The 17,661-nt window shown below is 53.5% G+C and overlaps 7 protein-coding genes across 7 annotated transcripts; 4 read left to right on the top strand and 3 right to left on the bottom strand.

The window, feature by feature from the left end:
• The first annotated feature begins 4,918 nt into the window (after positions 1–4,918).
• On the top strand, positions 4,919–5,646 carry LOC142183363 (histone H1.03-like). Its single transcript, XM_075258428.1, has one exon. It carries the CDS (start codon positions 4,938–4,940, stop codon positions 5,622–5,624), a length of 687 nt encoding a protein of 228 aa, XP_075114529.1. The 5' UTR covers positions 4,919–4,937; the 3' UTR covers positions 5,625–5,646.
• Positions 5,647–6,801: 1,155 nt separating this feature from the next.
• On the top strand, positions 6,802–7,129 carry LOC142219275 (histone H4). Its single transcript, XM_075288222.1, has one exon. It carries the CDS (start codon positions 6,802–6,804, stop codon positions 7,111–7,113), a length of 312 nt encoding a protein of 103 aa, XP_075144323.1. The 3' UTR covers positions 7,114–7,129.
• A 477-nt stretch (positions 7,130–7,606) lies between these two features.
• LOC142183599 (histone H2B type 1-O-like) lies at positions 7,607–8,045 on the bottom strand. The gene has a single exon (XM_075258740.1). The coding sequence runs from the start codon at positions 8,013–8,015 to the stop codon at positions 7,635–7,637; it is 381 nt and encodes a 126-aa protein (XP_075114841.1). The 5' UTR covers positions 8,016–8,045; the 3' UTR covers positions 7,607–7,634.
• A 470-nt stretch (positions 8,046–8,515) lies between these two features.
• On the top strand, positions 8,516–9,158 carry LOC142219292 (histone H3). Its single transcript, XM_075288244.1, has one exon. It carries the CDS (start codon positions 8,523–8,525, stop codon positions 8,931–8,933), a length of 411 nt encoding a protein of 136 aa, XP_075144345.1. The 5' UTR covers positions 8,516–8,522; the 3' UTR covers positions 8,934–9,158.
• An 893-nt stretch (positions 9,159–10,051) lies between these two features.
• LOC142219293 (histone H2A type 2-B) lies at positions 10,052–10,604 on the bottom strand. The gene has a single exon (XM_075288246.1). The coding sequence runs from the start codon at positions 10,551–10,553 to the stop codon at positions 10,161–10,163; it is 393 nt and encodes a 130-aa protein (XP_075144347.1). The 5' UTR covers positions 10,554–10,604; the 3' UTR covers positions 10,052–10,160.
• A 247-nt stretch (positions 10,605–10,851) lies between these two features.
• Positions 10,852–11,320, top strand: LOC142219294 (histone H2B type 1-O-like). Its single transcript, XM_075288247.1, has one exon. The coding sequence runs from the start codon at positions 10,882–10,884 to the stop codon at positions 11,260–11,262; it is 381 nt and encodes a 126-aa protein (XP_075144348.1). The 5' UTR covers positions 10,852–10,881; the 3' UTR covers positions 11,263–11,320.
• A 435-nt stretch (positions 11,321–11,755) lies between these two features.
• LOC142219295 (histone H4) lies at positions 11,756–12,151 on the bottom strand. The gene has a single exon (XM_075288248.1). The coding sequence runs from the start codon at positions 12,147–12,149 to the stop codon at positions 11,838–11,840; it is 312 nt and encodes a 103-aa protein (XP_075144349.1). The 5' UTR covers positions 12,150–12,151; the 3' UTR covers positions 11,756–11,837.
• Positions 12,152–17,661: the final 5,510 nt, after the last annotated feature.

Genomic DNA, 17,661 nt, shown 5'->3' with positions numbered 1-17,661 from the left:
TTGCGCCGAATCCTGATGACATCACCCTTGCCTAAGGCGACCACTATTCTTCATTTTTCGTGGGCTAGTTATAAAATCCTACGAGGAGAGAGGACTATGTATTTGGCTTGCCTGTGTCAATGGCTGCTCCGGTCATAAATCTTTATCTGTCATGATTTCTAAAGATTGCCTTATTGCCTGGTAGGCACAGCTCAGGTTATAACACTTTTGCAGTCCTGACTTCTCCACCTTCATTTCCTCTTTAGCTCCCAGGAGGTATCCGTTTCCTTTACATAGACTTAAGTAAGGTGGAGCGAGGGGTCGCTATTAGAGATGAGCGAACACTAAAATGTTCGAGGTTCGAAATCCGATTCGAACAGCCGCTCACTGTTCGAGTGTTCGAACGGGTTTCAAACCCCATTATAGGCTATGGGGAACATATACTCGTTAAGGGGGAAACCCAAATCCGTGTCTGGAGGGTCACCAAGTCCACTATGACACCCCAGGAAATGATACCAACACCTTGAAATGACACTGGGACAGCATGTCTAGGGGCATAAAAGTCACTTTATTTCATGGAAATCCCTGTCAGCTTGCGGTTTTCGCAAGCTAACTTTTTCCCATAGGAATGCATTGGACAGCGCTGATTGGTCGAATTCCGTATTCCATTCAGGTCCGACCTTAGACTCCGCCTCCTTCGGCAGAGCCAGCACTGATTGGCCGAAGGCTGGCCAATGCATTCCTATGGGTATGCAGAGACTCAGCTGTGTTGAGCCAGTTCTGCTCAACTACACCGTGTGCTGGTCAGCCCATCAGATGTAACAGAGCCGAGGGTGCACTAGAACCCTTGTGCACACTCAGCTCACGCTAATAGAATGCATTGGCCAGCGCTGATTGGCCAATGCATTCTATAAGCCTGATGAAGCAGAGCTGAATGTGTGTGCTTAGCTCAACTACTCCACCAGCGTAGTTGAGCTAAGCACACACATTCAGCTCTACTTCATCAGGCTAATAGAATGCATTGGCCAGCGCAGATTGGCCAGAGTACGGAATTCGACCAATCAGCGCTGGCTCTGCTGGAGGAGGCGGAGTCTAAGGTCGGACCAGAATGGAGACTGGTGTGGAGTGATCTTAGACTCCTCCTCCTCCAGCAGAGCCAGCGCTGATTGGTCAAATTCCGTACTCTGGCCAATCAGCGCTGTCCAATGCATTCCTATGGGAAAAGGTTTATCTCACAAAAATCACAATTACACACCCGATAGAGCCCCAAAAAGTTATTTTTAATAACATTCCTACCTAAATAAAGGTTATCCCTAGCTATCCCTGCCTGTACAGCTATCCCTGTCTCTTACTCACACAGTTCACATTCTCATATGACCCGGATTTGAAATCCACTATTCGTCTAAAATGGAGGTCACCTGATTTCGGCAGCCAATGACTTTTTCCGATTTTTTTCAATGCCCCCGTTGTCGTAGTTCCTGTCCCACCTCCCCTGCGCTGTTATTGGTGCAAAAAAATGCGCCAGGGAAGGTGGGAGGGGAATCAATTTTTTTTGGAGTTTGCCACGTGATGTTCGATTCGAATCGAACACATCGAACAGCCTGATATCCGATCGAACATGTGTTCGATAGAACACTGTTCGCTCATCTCTAGTCGCTATGACTGTTCTAGTTCTAGTACAAGCCTCACATAAATGACAGTACAGTGCGTTCTGCTAATCTGACACCCAGTAGCCCTGAAGTCTGGATGGTCTAGGGTAACAGAATATACCTGATGGCGTGTTTCGGGATAGGCATAGGGAAAGTCAGACTCTTCAGATGAGCAACTTGGCTTATAACCACTAGTCTGCTGCCATGTTGGAATTGGTGCCTGGCCCCGGGGCTCTTGCTGTCCACATTGGCTTATCTGTCTATTGGTGATGGTATGAACTATGTAGAGAATATCACATATCCTAAGGAGTATCACAGAATACAGCCCATACCATTGAATCCTCCTGCACCATGTGATGGTACCCAACAGCCCTGCCACTGCGAATGATACATCCTGTCACTCAGGGCCGCCATCAGGAATTTTGGGGCCCCATAAAGCCTAAGTGTCTGCCCCCCCCCCCCCCCCTGCCATTTTTGCTTTGCGCGCCGCGAGAAATTTAGCCCCACCCACTGTTATGTTGACTCCGCCTACTCATTAATTTCCCATTTGCCCGCACACTGTATAATCCTCCTACAGTCACCCGTAAATTATATGTCCCCCTCCGTCTCTCCCCTAGCTTCATATACACCCTTCATCTGCCCTCAGATTCATGTCCCCTCCATCTCTGCCCCCAGATTCATGTCCCCTCCATCTCTGCCCCCAGATTCATGTCCCCTCCATCTCTGCCCCCCGATTCATGTCCCCACATTTCTGCCCACAGATTCATGTCCCTCCATCTCTGCCCCCAGATTCATGTCCCCCCATCTCCATACCTCCCAACTTTTGAAGAGCTAAAAGAGGGACAAAATGTGTGGCGCGCTTAGCGCGCCGCAACAAATTTAGCCCCACCCACTTTTGTGTTGACTCCGCCCACTCATTAATTTTTCATGTGCCCACACACAGTATAATCCTCCTACAGTCACCCGTAAATTATATGTCCCCCCTCTATCTCTCCCCCAGTTTCATATACACCCTTCATCTGCCCCCAGTTTCATGTCCCCCTTCCATCTCTGCCCAGGGATTCATGTCCCCACATCTCTGCCCCCAGTTTCATGTCCCCTCCATCTCTGCCCCCAGATTCATGTCCCCCCAGATTCATGTCCCCTCTCCATCTCTGCCCCCAGATTCATGTCCCCATCTCTGCCCCCAGATTCATGTCCCCACAGTGTCATGCCGTCCCCTCCTTCATCTGCCCCAGTGTCATTCCGTCCTCTCTTTCATCTGTCCCCAGATTCATGTCCCCACAGTGTCATGCCGTCCTCTTCTTCATCTGCCCCCAGATTCACGTTCCACCTCCACATTAAACTTACCTTCTCCTCCGCTCCCTCGCCGCTCTCTGCGCGTCTCTCTCGTTGACACATGCGGCTGAAGGAAGGAGCTGACACGGGTCAGCTCCACGCTTCGCCGCTGGGTGTCTCTCTCGCTGACACATATGCGGCTGAGCCGGGTTCCGGCTCAGCCGCATATGTGTCACCGAGAGAGGCGGCAGCGGCGAAGTGAGGAGCTGACACCGGCTCAGCCGCATATGTGTCAGCGAGAGAGGCGGCAGCGGCGAAGTCAGGAGCTGACACAGGTCAGCTCCTCTCTTCAGCCGCATATGTGTCAGCGAGACAGGCGGCAGCGGCGAAGCGAGGAGCTGACCTGTGTCAGCTCCTCGCTTCAGCCGCGTATGTGCTCAACTCAGATCTGCGTCCTCTGGCCGGGCCCCTGACACCAGTAGCAGTAGTACTGGCCTATTGGCGGACCTGCTGTCACTGTTTTATGTCCACTAGTTTCAGGGCATGTCTGGCTGAGTAGGGGCAGTGGTGGGAGCTGTGACCACATGTGGCACAATAAGATAGACAGGAGCAAAGATCATATCTGTCTGAATATGGAAATAAAATCAATCAGACCTTTTTCTAGCCTGGCAGAGGTTGTCAGCAGGATGTAGTTCTATCGATCTACAGGCTAATAAGCCGCCCCTCCGATCCATCTGATCATACATCTTTTGTGAATACGCCATAACTCCCGGGAATAAAACATATCGGTGTAATGTGCCTAACAAGAGATCCCAAATGCTTTGAGAAGTCGGGGTACGCCAGACCTGCAGCTTCAATGATACTCCATTCCCAGATGCAACCCTTGGGGACACTTGGCCAATATCCAGCATATTTTAGGGTTCCTACATAGTTAGGGTTTCTGGATCATCTGCTGGCGTCTGGATGGTCATAAAAACATAAATATGGCGGAAATGTCATTGATGTCATCATATTTTATTTCCAGTTTTTGGGCAGTCACGCTTTCACACTGACACCTGGAGCTGCTACTTCTGACTGCAATCCCCACACAACGACTTGCTGTATGGCCGTGTGTCTATCTGTAATGTGTCTTACTGTGCTGTTGGTTGTGGATTGTAATTGCCATACAGATCGCACAGGGTCTAAACTGACACATTGAAGCAAAGACAAACTTTTCAATAGTTCATGATGGTAGTGATTGTCAGGTTTGGATCACTATCACCTTGTATGCATCCCATCCTATATAATACGTGTAACTGCAGGAGACTGAAATCACCTCCAGCCATCATCCCATCCTACACGCCTCTGTGCAGACAGCTGTATATACACAATGTCCCCGCTTTTCTATTCTGCCCGGTGTATAGACATTGCTGCAGGGCAGAGCCCCATGAGAAGCGGCCCCCCTGTCTGCAGTATATATATCTATCTGATGTGAGGACAGGGAGCCGGCAGTGAGCGGAGCCGCCGCCTGTGTTACCCTCCCCGGCTCTCAGCAGCTCCAGCTTGTCCCCGCATCGTACAATCAGCTTCCTGTAGCATAGAGCTTGTGGTAAAGATCCCGGGGATGGTGACAAGCGCCGGGAATAGAAGGGGGCAGCTCCCGCAGCGGTTTCATCTTCCTGCATAGATAGTGATGGACAGATGTGGGGGTGCTATGGCGGAAATCCCGGGGCCTCCTCTCCGCACCACCCCCGCACCTCCGCCAGTGACGGCCAGGGACTGTTAGGGAGGATGTCGGGGAGTGGGGAGACACGAAGAATGGAAGCTCTCCTGTCCGGTTCTAGCCGGTAATGGGCTCTGATCCCGGGCAGGGAAGCACACGGGGAGAGCGGAGCTTGACTCTGGCCCTGTGCTGAGTGACAGCCAATAGGAGGTGAGGCCGAGGCCGCTCAGCAGCCAATCAGTGCGCACCGCTGTGCATATAAGAGGCGGCGGCTGCTTCGGCCCCAGTGTTTTCCCGTCTAGGAAAGGAATTAGAGCTCGATTCGTATCATGGCAGAAACCGCGCCCGCCGCTGCCGCTGCTCCCCCTCCCGCCGAACCGGCCGCCAAATCCAAGAAGCAGCCGAAGAAAGCAGCCGCAGGGGGCGCCAAGAAGAGCAAGAAATCCTCCGGTCCCACCGTGTCCGAGCTGATCGTCAAAGCCGTGTCCGCCTCCAAGGAGCGCAGTGGGGTGTCTGTGGCCGCCCTGAAGAAGGTGCTGGCTGCTGGCGGCTACGATACAGACAAGAACCGCAGCCGTGTCAAGCTGGGCCTTAAGGCTCTGGTGACCAAGGGAACCCTGATCCAGGTGAAAGGCAGCGGCGCCTCCGGCTCCTTCAAGCTGAACAAGAAGCAGGCGGAGAGTAAGGACAAGGCGGCCAAGAAGAAGCCTGCAGCGGCCAAGCCCAAGAAAGCTGCCGCCAAGAAGCCCGCGGCTAAGTCTCCTAAGAAGGCGCCGACCGCGGCCAAGAGCCCGAAGAAAGCCAAGAAGCCTGCCGCGGCCGCCAAGAAGGCGGCCAAGAGCCCCAAGAAGCCGAAGGCGGCTCCTAAAGCCAAGAAGGTGACGAAGAGCTCGGCTAAGAAGGCGGCTAAGCCCAAAGCTGCCAAGAGCCCAGCTAAGAAGGCTGCCAAGCCCAAAGCTGCCAAGAGTCCGGCTAAGAAGGCTGCTAAAGCCAAGAAGCCCGCGGCTAAGAAATAAGCCCGAGCCGCCCTGTACTTGTCCCACAAAGGCTCTTCTCAGAGCCACCACCTTGTCCCGGCAGAGCTGTATGATCGCTATCTCCCCAGCCAGCGGGGGGGCGGGGGCGTCATATTAACGGCAATCCTATGACCAGGGCTCCATTCCCGTATCCGCACCGACACATGAGCGGTCACTACAGGGTAACATCCCCGCAGGTTTCTCCAGGTGACCGGTCCAGCGGGGTAGTAATGAGGACTAAAAGCTGAGGCCGCTGAGGGTTTATAGGGGCAGTAATCCAGTAGATTGGCCGCGCATCCTCCTCGTTACTGGCGGGGGCCTCTGTCTGGATAAAGGGGGAGGAGGAGGAGGAGGAGGAATTGTCAGTATGTCTGAGCTACACAATCCCTGCAGTCCCGAATGCAGCCTGATGCCGGGGGTCGCTGCGGTGTACGGCGGGCGGCTGTGTGCGTGCTTGTGGTAGGGGGACAAACGATACATACTCCCAGGTCTGTATCAGATCAGCGGGGAACGAGCCTGGACGCCCGGGAGGTTGTACTGGGGGAGAAGGGGGATGAGGCTGGGTGACAAGCGCTCTCAGGGGAGCCCCCGCCTGACACTACTCGTTCCTACACAGGCTGAGGAGGGGGCTCCCCTGAGAGCTCTTGTCACCCAGCCTCATCCCCTTCTCCCCCAGTACAACCTCCCGGCGTCCAGGCTCGTTCTCCCCTGAGAGCGCACACCGTTATTTCGGGGTCACTTCTGGACCCAGAAACTCGGATCTTTGCTGCCTCCTGTTCAGCGTGTTCTCTTGTATTTATAACGCACTGTCTGTGCTGCAGCTGAATGACTTGTCTGGGGGAGCTCCGGCTCCCAGCAGTAGGTTTGTGATGACACTGGGGCGGGTGGAGAAAGCCGGCAGAAGTCCATTGTCTCCGGGGCCGAGCTGAGAGCGGCAGCAGGGACAGGGAGAGGCGGCGAGAACTGTAGGATATGAGCGGGAAAGCTCCGAATCACTAACGGGTGAAAGTTCTGCCAATCAGAGGAGGAAAGCAGGGGAGGGGGGGAGTGGCTTCAGGACACGCCCCATAATTGCGTCATCATAGCAGGGTTCTCCTTCTGGTCCGACCACTCTCTATATAAAAAGGCGGCTGTGCGGAGGGACGCTTATTCTAGTCTGTCAGCAGCAGCACAGAAGATGTCCGGTCGCGGTAAAGGAGGGAAAGGTCTCGGCAAGGGCGGTGCCAAGCGGCACAGGAAGGTGCTCCGGGATAACATCCAGGGCATCACCAAGCCTGCCATCCGCCGTCTAGCTCGCAGAGGAGGCGTCAAGCGCATCTCCGGTCTCATCTATGAGGAGACTCGCGGTGTCCTGAAAGTCTTCCTGGAGAACGTCATCCGTGACGCCGTCACCTACACCGAGCACGCCAAGAGGAAGACCGTCACCGCCATGGACGTGGTGTACGCGCTCAAGCGCCAGGGCCGCACTCTCTACGGCTTCGGAGGTTAATTCCGCCGCTCCCCGACTCTCTACTACATAACCCAAAGGCTCTTCTCAGAGCCGCCACATCCTCCTGAGAACAGAGCTGTCCCCGCCACCCACCTCTCCTCTGCCCTCTAGGGCTGGAGCTGTCGCTGCGGCTACTGTAGGAATACCGGAGAGCGTGGAGATAAACGCTCTTAAGCTTCAGGGAACGTGTGAACAAATGCATAAATCTTAAGAGCGTTCCTGTCGCTGTACAGTGTGCACTGCCTAAAGTTTCTCCTTTACTTTGCCAGTGTGCGCAGATGTAGATACACGCGATAGATACGAGGTTATCAGGCGGATAAGTTCCTTCGCCTTGAGGATAATACAAACAGTGCGGTGTAACGTCCATAAATACAATGACAAAACGGATCGGGATAAATAAAGCCTCTGGTCCGGGGAATAAACACCAGAAATGAAGGGCTCAGCAGCTCTAGTGTGGAAGGGGTGGGGGGGCTCTTAGAAGAGCCTTTGGGGTGATAGTACAGAGCAGGTGATGGAGCCGATTACTTGGCGCTGGTGTACTTGGTGACGGCCTTGGTGCCCTCGGACACGGCGTGCTTGGCCAACTCTCCGGGCAGCAGCAGGCGCACGGAGGTCTGGATCTCCCGGGAGGTGATGGTGGAGCGCTTGTTATAGTGAGCCAGGCGGGAGGCTTCTCCTGCGATGCGCTCAAAGACGTCGTTGACGAAGGAATTCATGATGCTCATGGCCTTGGAAGAAATGCCGGTGTCGGGGTGGACCTGCTTCAGCACCTTGTACACGTAGATGGCATAGCTCTCCCTCCTGGCCCTCTTACGCTTCTTGCCGTCCTTCTTCTGGGCCTTGGTCACGGCTTTCTTGGAGCCCTTCTTGGGCGCTGGGGCAGACTTGGCGGGATCAGGCATGGTAGCACGGCGATCTTTTCCCACACGAGAATGAGAGAAAATAATGTCTGTGCTCCTCCCAGCGCAGCCCTATTTATAGGCGGGCTATGCAAATGAGCGCCGCTGTCTGCGCGCTGTTCTACTGGACCAGCAAGTCATGTGACCAGTGCCAGCATCATAATCCCCGCCCTCCGCAGCTGATTGGCGCTTCCACCAGGTTTGAATTTCCCTCCGTTTCTCTCCTCAGGTTTACAGGTTCTAATCGCCTCGTTATGTTGCGGGGGGGAACGCCACAGATTGTCCCCTGTGTAGCCTGATGCATGCCGGCGGGGGCTGTACAGCGCCGTGCTGCACGGGGTCTGGGGGAGGGGCATGAGCGCTAATGCTGGACTGTAGAAATAAACCAATGAGATGGAGGGGGCGGGCTTTCCATGAGCCAATGAGGACGAGCCCCGGCTGTATAAATATGTCGCTCTTTCCGCTCCTCAGCTCATATCACCGCTGTGTAGTAACGTCTATACTGAAGCGATGGCAAGAACCAAGCAGACCGCCCGCAAATCCACCGGAGGGAAAGCTCCCCGCAAGCAGCTGGCCACTAAGGCCGCCAGGAAGAGCGCTCCCGCCACCGGCGGAGTGAAGAAGCCTCACCGCTACCGCCCTGGTACAGTCGCTCTGCGTGAAATCCGCCGCTACCAGAAGTCCACCGAGCTGCTGATCCGTAAGCTTCCCTTCCAGCGCCTGGTTCGAGAGATCGCCCAGGACTTCAAGACGGATCTCCGCTTCCAGAGCTCCGCCGTCATGGCCCTGCAGGAAGCTAGCGAAGCTTACTTGGTCGGGCTCTTTGAGGACACCAACCTGTGCGCCATCCACGCCAAGAGGGTCACCATCATGCCCAAAGACATCCAGCTGGCCCGCAGGATTCGTGGGGAGAGGGCTTAAATCTGCCCAGGCACCGTCTGACAACACAAAGGCTCTTCTCAGAGCCACCAAATCCTCCCTCAGACGAGCTGTAGCCGTTGTCTTTCTCCTCTCGGGAGGGGAGAAGAGAAGCCTTCACTGGCTGCTAATAGAGAGGTTACCCTTTCCCTTACAGTCACTGAGTTAGCGATATCTCGTCTCCCTCCTTTGTATGTATAACAGGCACATATGTAACTGCAGCGCCCTCTACAGTAACCTGAGCGCCGCCCCCACTGACTGCTGACTCAATCTTACTTCGCAGCAGCAGCAGCAGCGGAGGATGTAATAGACAGGCGGAGGCTTGAAATTCGCGTCCTTTCTCCCTTTGCACCACCTGACGCTGCCGGTTCTCGCGCGGGTTGTAACGGTCACTGAATGAATGGGAATCTACGATTGAGCGGGAAGATAGACAAAGGTTCGCCCGGATCAGCCCTTTAACGCCCGTTTCATCGGCACTTCTAAACCTGCCACCGTGGGCTGTGCCCTGGCGGGGAGAGAGGATTAGGATGAGCACAGCCATTACTATCCCTAACTGACCCTGCGCCCGCACCACATCTCCCTCCCTCCCTCCTCTCCGTACCTAGTATATGCCTACTCCGCACATCCTTCTACAATAACCTGAGGGCCGCCCCAGTCCGCTGCTGAATCTTCTTCAGTGGGAGAGGGCTCAGCTCTGGGGAGGTTTTGAAATTCGCGCCCCTTCTCTCTGCGCCACGTGACGCTGCCGGCTCTCGCGCGGATTGTAACGGTCACTGCGACTGAGCGGGAATTTCAAAACCACCAACCGTGTGAGCGGGGAGAAAAGACAAAGCGTCACCCGGAGGAGCCGGCGCTCACCTCGGCTTTGTATCAGCGCGCGCCCGCCCGCCCGCCCGCCCGCCCGCCCGCCCGCCCGCCCGCCCGCCCGCCCGCCCGCTATATCTAAGCTCCGCTTATACTACCTGCCTGGGAAGAGAGCATTAGCAGATTACCACCAGCCCGACCTGACACAAAACCCCGCGCCCGCACCACATCTCCCTACAGAGTGAATCCTCCTCCCGCTCAGTCACCCCACGGTGCTTCCCTGTAAGGGCCGCCGGTCGGGCCAGGAGTTGGCTTCAGAATAGACGGACAGCCCGTATTGTAGACAGGAGGCAGCTCTGCTGTAGACAAGGTGGTGGCTCTTAGAAGAGCCTTTGCTTGTATAGACGGATGGGGTGGGAGCGGCGCTCACTTGCTCTTGCTGGGCTTGCTGCTCTCGGTCTTCTTGGGCAGCAGCACGGCCTGGATGTTGGGCAGGACGCCTCCCTGGGCGATGGTCACGCCACCCAGCAGTTTGTTCAGCTCCTCGTCATTGCGCACGGCCAGCTGCAGGTGACGGGGGATGATGCGGGTCTTCTTGTTGTCCCGTGCAGCATTACCAGCCAACTCCAGGATCTCAGCGGTCAGATACTCCAGTACGGCCGCCAGGTAGACGGGAGCACCAGCACCAACCCTCTCGGCGTAGTTGCCCTTGCGGAGAAGCCTGTGCACACGACCGACGGGGAACTGAAGTCCCGCCCGGGATGAGCGGGTCTTGGCCTTAGCACGAGCTTTGCCTCCTTGCTTGCCGCGTCCAGACATGGTTCGTGGATCGTCAGTTACTGTAATGGAACACAGAATATCCTGCCCTGTACCGGCTCCTCCTGCCTTATATATATAGTTCTGCCCCGCCCTCCTGCAACTCTCATTGGACACATCTCAAGCCGCCAATAGAGGCCAGATTTGTGGAACCACCAATCCGCTTCAGCAGGCGGGGCTTGCAAAAGTCACATGGTTTGCTGGTCCAGTAGAACAGCGCACAGACAGCGGCGCTCATTTGCATAGCCCGCCTATAAATAGGGCTGCGCTGGGAGGAGCACAGACATTACTTTCTCTCATTCTCGTGTGAAAGAGATCTCCGTGTTATACCATGCCTGATCCCGCCAAGTCTGCCCCAGCGCCCAAGAAGGGCTCCAAGAAAGCCGTGACCAAGGCCCAGAAGAAGGACGGCAAGAAGCGTAAGAGGGCCAGGAAGGAGAGCTATGCCATCTACGTGTACAAGGTGCTGAAGCAGGTCCACCCCGACACCGGTATCTCCTCCAAGGCCATGGTCGTCATGAATTCCTTCGTCAACGACATCTTCGAGCGCATCGCAGGAGAAGCCTCCCGCCTGGCTCACTACAACAAGCGCTCCACCATCACCTCCCGGGAGATCCAGACCGCCGTGCGCCTGCTGCTGCCCGGAGAGTTGGCCAAGCACGCCGTGTCCGAGGGCACCAAGGCCGTCACCAAGTACACCAGCGCCAAGTAATCGGCTCCATCACCTGCTCTGTACTATCACCCCAAAGGCTCTTCTAAGAGCCCCCCACACCTTCCACACTAGAGCTGCTGAGCCCTCCATTTCTGGCTTCTTGCTGCTGCTGCTGCTGCACGTGTTTCTACCCAGAACCTATCTTTCCAGCTATTTTCTTGTACTTGCTAGACTTACTATACACCCAAAGAGAAGCTCTAATCTCCGGCTTGCTACATTGACATCTCTACGAGGTGCAGTGCTCTCTGCACGCACCTGCGATTGGAGGGTTAAACTAAGCTGCTACTTATCGGCCCGAGCTGCCGGCACGGGGGTTACACTGCAGAGCCGCAGTAGGACTACTTCTAGGGACCTGTTCACAAAGCTTAGATTCCGAAGGTTTGGACCGTTTTCTTCTTCTACTCTCTCCAGTATTCCAGCAGTGATGACATTACAGCCTACAGGAGGCGTCTGCAGCCCCAGACCTACAAGGCAGAGGAGAGGTGGGTGGCGGGGACAGCTCTGTTCTCAGGAGGATGTGGCGGCTCTGAGAAGAGCCTTTGGGTTATGAAGTAGAGAGTCGGGGAGCGGCGGAATTAGCCTCCGAAGCCGTAGAGAGTGCGGCCCTGACGCTTGAGCGCGTACACCACGTCCATGGCGGTGACGGTCTTCCTCTTGGCGTGCTCGGTGTAGGTGACGGCGTCACGGATGACGTTCTCCAGGAAGACTTTCAGGACACCGCGAGTTTCCTCATAGATGAGACCGGAGATGCGCTTGACGCCTCCTCTGCGAGCCAGACGGCGGATGGCAGGCTTGGTGATGCCCTGGATGTTATCCCGGAGCACCTTCCTGTGCCGCTTGGCACCGCCCTTGCCGAGACCTTTCCCTCCTTTACCGCGACCAGACATCTTCTGTGCTGCTGCTGCTGACAGACTAGAACAAGCGTCCCTCCGCACAGCCGCCTTTTTATATAGAGAGTGGTCGGACCAGAAGGAGAACCCTGCATTGATGACGTAATTCTTCGGCGTGACTCCTACAAGCCCCTCCTCTGTCTCGCGCTGATTGGCTGACATAAGACAATGGATCACTTTGAATTTCCCGCTCATTCTCCCATTGCCGAGGGTCAGCGGTCAGCGGCTCCTTCTAGCCGGCCTACTAGATAACATGCAGGGCGCTGTTCTCACTGCTCCAGACCTTCTTCTCTGTCAATAGGACTATTGCATTCCGGAGCCGCACCCCCTCCTCCCCGGATCTAATTCTTCTCCCGGCTGCGGTATCTCCTCTCTGCCCCCTATGGGCATCCTTGTGTAATCGCCGCGAGGCTGCAGTTATAGTGAACCCCGGGTGCGGGCTGTGCAGTTCCACGCTGATCCAGATGGGGGCGCGGGGAACAAACGGCACAGCTCGAAAGACCCTGTATATACGGATCCCAGCCAGCAGGTGGCGCACAGATACTACATAGGACGGTTACCGGGGCTCTAATTCTGTCGTTAGACGATCGTCTTTAACCCTTTCCCGGCAATGGCATTTTTTTTTTTTTTTTTTGTTTCGTTTTTTACTCCCCTCCTTCTAAGCCCCATAACTTTTTTATTTCTCCGCTCCCAGAGCCATATGAGGTCTTAATTTTTGCGGGACAAATTTTTCTTCCTGATGCCACCATTAATTATTCTATATAATGTACTGGGAAGCAGGAAAAACCATCAGAATGGGGTGGATTTGAAGAAAAAAATGCATTTCTGCGACATTCTTACAGGCTTTGGTTTTACGGCGTTCACTGTGCAGCCAAAATGACATGTCCCCTGTATTCTGTGTTTCGGTACGGTTCCAGGGATACCACATTTCTATGGTTTTATTTAAATTTCGACCCCTTAAAAAAAATTCCAAAACTGTTTTGTTTTGTTTTTTTCTAAAAGTCGCCATATTCCGACAGCCGTAACTTTTTTATACGTCCGTGTACAGAGATGTGTATGGCGTCTTTTTTTGCGGGGTCGGGTGTACTCTTTAGTTCTACCATTTTCGGGAAATGTTATTGCTTTGATCACTTTTTATTCCAATTTATATCAGAATCAAAACACTGAAAAAAAAAAAAAAAAAAACGGCACTTTGGCACTTTTGACTATTTTTCCCGCTACAGCGTTTACCGAACAGGAAAGATATTTTTATAGATTTTTAGAGCGGGCAATTTTGGACGCGGGGATACCTAACATGTATGTGTTTCACAGTTTTTAACTACTTTTATATGTGTTCTAGGGAAAGGGGAGTGATTTGAATTTGTAATTCTTTTTATGTTTTATTATTATTATTTTATTTTTATTTTAACTTTATTTATTTGATTTTTTTTCCCATTTATTAGACCCCCTACGGGCGTTGAACCCCAGGGGGTCTGATCACTAATGCATTGCAATGCTAAAGCAAAAAATCATCCTTTCTTTTGCAGGCTGCATAGACCAGCCTGCAAAAGAGAGCATTTGCAGACAAGCCTGGGAGCCTTGTAAAGGCTCCCGGCTGTCATGCCAACGTGACGTCGGCCCTGGAGCATGCTCCAGGAGCAGGCGACCACCGGCAAAATGGCGGCGCCCATGCGTCGCCGGAAAAATGGCGCCTCCGGCGCCTTTGACCGTGGCGCCGCAGGGGTTAATGCCTTAAAGCAGTAGACACCCGGCGGCTATGGCGGCCGCCCGGCTCCCGAGCGGTCGCCATAGTTACAGACCCGACATGCGCCGTACTATTACGGCGCATGTCGGGAAGGGGTTAAAAAGGCCATTCTACTCCCACCTTCCAGTCTCTTCTTCTCCTCTTTGCTGTTTCTGTCAAAATCTGTTTATTGCAGTATGCAAATCCCGCTCATGGAACTCAGGGGGATTGCCCCTCTTGCTCCGAGCACCCCCACGTCATAACCTCTCGCCGCCCCTTAGTTCTTAATTCTCTTCACGCCCCTCTTCATATTCATCTCCTGACACTCTGCCTTGCGTACTCATCCGACGCTGTGCTACACGCCCCATGAAGAGGGGCATGAACAGAATGAACTAAAAGGAGCTTGTGCTGTTGTTAGGACTAAGGGAAAACAGATGATGAATAATAATAGAATAATACATTTTATTTTTATAGTGCCAACGTATTCTGCAGCGCTGTACAACTTGTAGGGTTCAAATACAGAGAGAAAAATGCATTACAAAGAAATAGTCACGTCACACAATGGGACTGAGGGCCCTGCTCGCAAGAGCTTACAATCTGTGAGGTAAAGGGGGTGGCACAAGAGGTAGCAGGGGCGGCATTGCTTATACAGGGGTCAGACAATATTGTAATAGTGGTGACTGTCTTTACACAAACATAAACCTGTAGGAGCCGTCACCGTCACTGCCTATATCTCCTCCGGCTTTACAGCTCAGGTTTACGTACAGAAGGTGTCATCTGCAGAATAAGGGGAGAAAAAAAAAAAAAAAAAGAAAAGGCAAAATAGTGCAGTATGCTGCTACGTCGTCTCGCCTGGTACGGCGCCCCGCGCCTTATGCTGCACCCCTCTACATTTTACACAGACCTGTTCCGCACCACATAATGCCGTCCCCAAAGACTGATGACCATTAGGCCAATACCGATTGGATTATTCCAACAGGCAATGGCTGACAGGCAATGATATATTCCCCAATTGCTCCATCCTCCACCAGCCCTCCTGTTCGATTCTAGGTAATGCTGTACATCATATGCAGGAGCTGAATAACATCACCCAAAAGGATTGTGCACAGAACTACTTTAAATATAGGACAACTAGTGAACCCGAACTGTACCCTATGGCAGCGAGGGAGCCCTCTCGGCCCTCCTGAATACAGCAGAACAGTCCCAAATTCCAGGTGCTGTCTCGCAGTCCTTTGGCGGTGGCTCCCAAATAACCTGCATATCACTTAAGAATGGCACTATATTATGCGGGGGCCCTCTGACGGGATGTTCTACTGACTGGGGCCCCTCCCTACAACATATTCTTGTTTGAAATGGTTATGGGTGCTGCAGCGGCATCTCATACACTTGAACAGGGTACAACTACAGTACCCACAACTGCGGTTGTAAGAACACAGCGAATAAGCAGCGCCCCACATTTAAACAATAATGGGATTTGCCTGCTCCGAGAAACAGTTGATCTGTGGGGTCCTAACAGTCTAAGGGATCAGTAGGGATTAGAGATGAGCCAACAGCGTTCCATCGAATTGGTATTCAGGCTGCTCAAGATATTCCATTCCAATTGAATACCACGCGGCAAACGCACTAAAAATTTGTATCCCCTCCCACCTTCCCTGGCGCTTTTTCTTTCTTTTTTTTTTTTTTTTTTTTTTTTTTTTTTGCACCAATAACTGTGCAGGGGAGGTGGGACAGGAACTACGACAACCGCGGCATCGAAAAAAAAAAAAAAAGTCAGAAAAAGTAATTGGCTGGCTGAATCAGGTGACCTCCGCTTCATATGAATGGGGGATTTCAGATTCGGTTCATATGAGACTGTGAACTATGTGACTGTGAGACAGGGATAGATATACTGTGGGAGGGGGAGGGGGCATGGCTAGCCGGCAACCAGAGCGGTCGCATCTGCTGTGAGCTCCTGACTTGGACACTTTCATCCGTTTCTTACCGGCGGTGATCTCAGCCATCCATACAGATAACAACCCCGAGGCTCTCCTCCAAGCCTCTGTCTGCTATTTTGGGGTGTTATTTCACACTTTTACAGCGCTCCTGAGGATATAAACTGTTGCGGCCTTCTGTCCCACAGGACCCGGCCGCCATCTTGTTTTTGGACTTACCTGCTGCCGACTTGTTCCAGCTCCCGGCGTAGTCCCTCGCAGCTCTGGACCGCTCATCCGACCCAGGAGAGGACCTCTGGCGCGTTCCAGCCACTTACTGCCTTCATCCAGCTCTCTTACTTTACCGGGCAGCTGATCATAGGAGTCACGACCGCCATTTTGTTTTTTTTGCGGCCTGCCTTCTTCTGGAGTCACCACGGCCTGCGGAGCGCAGGAGACATCTCCCGCGACATCACAGCTGCTTCTGGTTCTGGAGCAGCCTGGAGAGGAGGTATTTCGAGGTACGGAACCTCAGATTCTGGATCTCTTCTCCCAGACCCGGCAGCCATTTTGAGTAGGCCTCACTAGGATCCCTAGCCTAAAGTGTAAGGGCCGGCCCCTGATGTGACTTCTACGCAGAACCCAGATCCGGAAGAAGGGGTGTGACTTGCCGGACAGCTATCCGGCTGTGATTTGCGCCCAGCTCCAGACCTACCCATCTTGGAGCGCAGCCTGCCTCTCTGCATGAAGCAGCAGCTACAGACCAACTACACTGAGACGCCTGCAGCTGCCCTTCAGTTTAACCCACTCGTATCCTGACATGGAGGTGAGCCGAATCTGCATTTCTCCCTTCCCCTGGAGTTGGAAACAGTAGCAGGCCACATTAATCTGCACTTGAGGACCTATGATAAGATAAGATAATCCTTTAATAGTCCTACATTGGGGAAATTCCAGCATGTTACAGCAGCCTAGTAATACAGGATAATACACAGTAATATAATACAGACGCAGACACACATATGCTGAGAAGAGAAGATATACTAGGAGTCCATGGCAGCTAAGGAACGGAAGAGAAAGAAGGAAGACTTCATGGTCATCGTCATAGTCATTTAGTTGTCTGTGCGGAGTGTCTTCGCTTGGTCTGATGTAAATTATACAGCCCGGTCGCGGTTGGAAGGAAGGACCTGCGATAGCTTCTTCTCACACTTGGGGTGAAGCAGACGGTCACTTACAGTGCTGCCAAGTCCCATCAAGGTCCCATACATGGGGTGGGATTTCTTCTCCCGCATGGAGGTCACCACAGACAGTATCCTTCTGTCACCCACCACCTGTACTGGGTCCAGGGGGCTCCCCAGGACAGAGCTGGCCCTCCTGATCAGCCTGTCACGTCTGTTTCTGTCCCTGGTTGATGGACTGCACCCCCAGCAGGCCACACCGAAAAAGATGGCTGAGGCAACCACAGAGTTGAAGAAGGCCCTAAGAAGTGTCCCCTGGACTCCGAAGGCCCTCAGCCACCTGAGCAGGTAGAGTCTGCTGTGGCCCTTTCTGTGCAGCGCCTCCAGGTGATCAGCCCAGTCTAGTTTATTAGTGAGGAGCACGCCCAGGTACTTACAGGTCCTGACTATCTCAATACATATTCCCTGGATCTCCACCGGGGTCGGAGCACCTCTCCGTTTACTAAAGTCCACCACCATCTCCTTGATCTTCCCAGCATTAATACTGAGCTGGTTCCGCTGGCACCATTCAACAAAGTCCAGGTTTAAGTCTCTGTATTCCCTATCGTCGCCATCAGTGATAAGGCCGACTATAGCAGAGTCATCGGAGGACTTCTGTAAGTAACAGCTGGATGAGTTGTGCCTGAAGTCAGCAGTGTACA

Source organism: Leptodactylus fuscus, chromosome 10, assembly GCF_031893055.1.
Source record: "Leptodactylus fuscus isolate aLepFus1 chromosome 10, aLepFus1.hap2, whole genome shotgun sequence".
Classification (NCBI taxonomy): domain Eukaryota; kingdom Metazoa; phylum Chordata; class Amphibia; order Anura; family Leptodactylidae; genus Leptodactylus; species Leptodactylus fuscus.
The sequence above is the reverse complement of the archived record's forward strand: the minus strand, read 5'-3'. Positions and strand labels throughout refer to the sequence as shown.

What these genes read in the sequence shown, in the direction of transcription:
- LOC142183363 (XM_075258428.1), top strand. Translation starts at nt 4,938, where the DNA reads ATGGCAGAAACCGCGCCCGCCGCTGCCGCTGCTCCCCCTCCCGCCGAA.
- LOC142219275 (XM_075288222.1), top strand. Translation starts at nt 6,802, where the DNA reads ATGTCCGGTCGCGGTAAAGGAGGGAAAGGTCTCGGCAAGGGCGGTGCC.
- LOC142183599 (XM_075258740.1), bottom strand. Translation starts at nt 8,015, where the DNA reads ATGCCTGATCCCGCCAAGTCTGCCCCAGCGCCCAAGAAGGGCTCCAAG.
- LOC142219292 (XM_075288244.1), top strand. Translation starts at nt 8,523, where the DNA reads ATGGCAAGAACCAAGCAGACCGCCCGCAAATCCACCGGAGGGAAAGCT.
- LOC142219293 (XM_075288246.1), bottom strand. Translation starts at nt 10,553, where the DNA reads ATGTCTGGACGCGGCAAGCAAGGAGGCAAAGCTCGTGCTAAGGCCAAG.
- LOC142219294 (XM_075288247.1), top strand. Translation starts at nt 10,882, where the DNA reads ATGCCTGATCCCGCCAAGTCTGCCCCAGCGCCCAAGAAGGGCTCCAAG.
- LOC142219295 (XM_075288248.1), bottom strand. Translation starts at nt 12,149, where the DNA reads ATGTCTGGTCGCGGTAAAGGAGGGAAAGGTCTCGGCAAGGGCGGTGCC.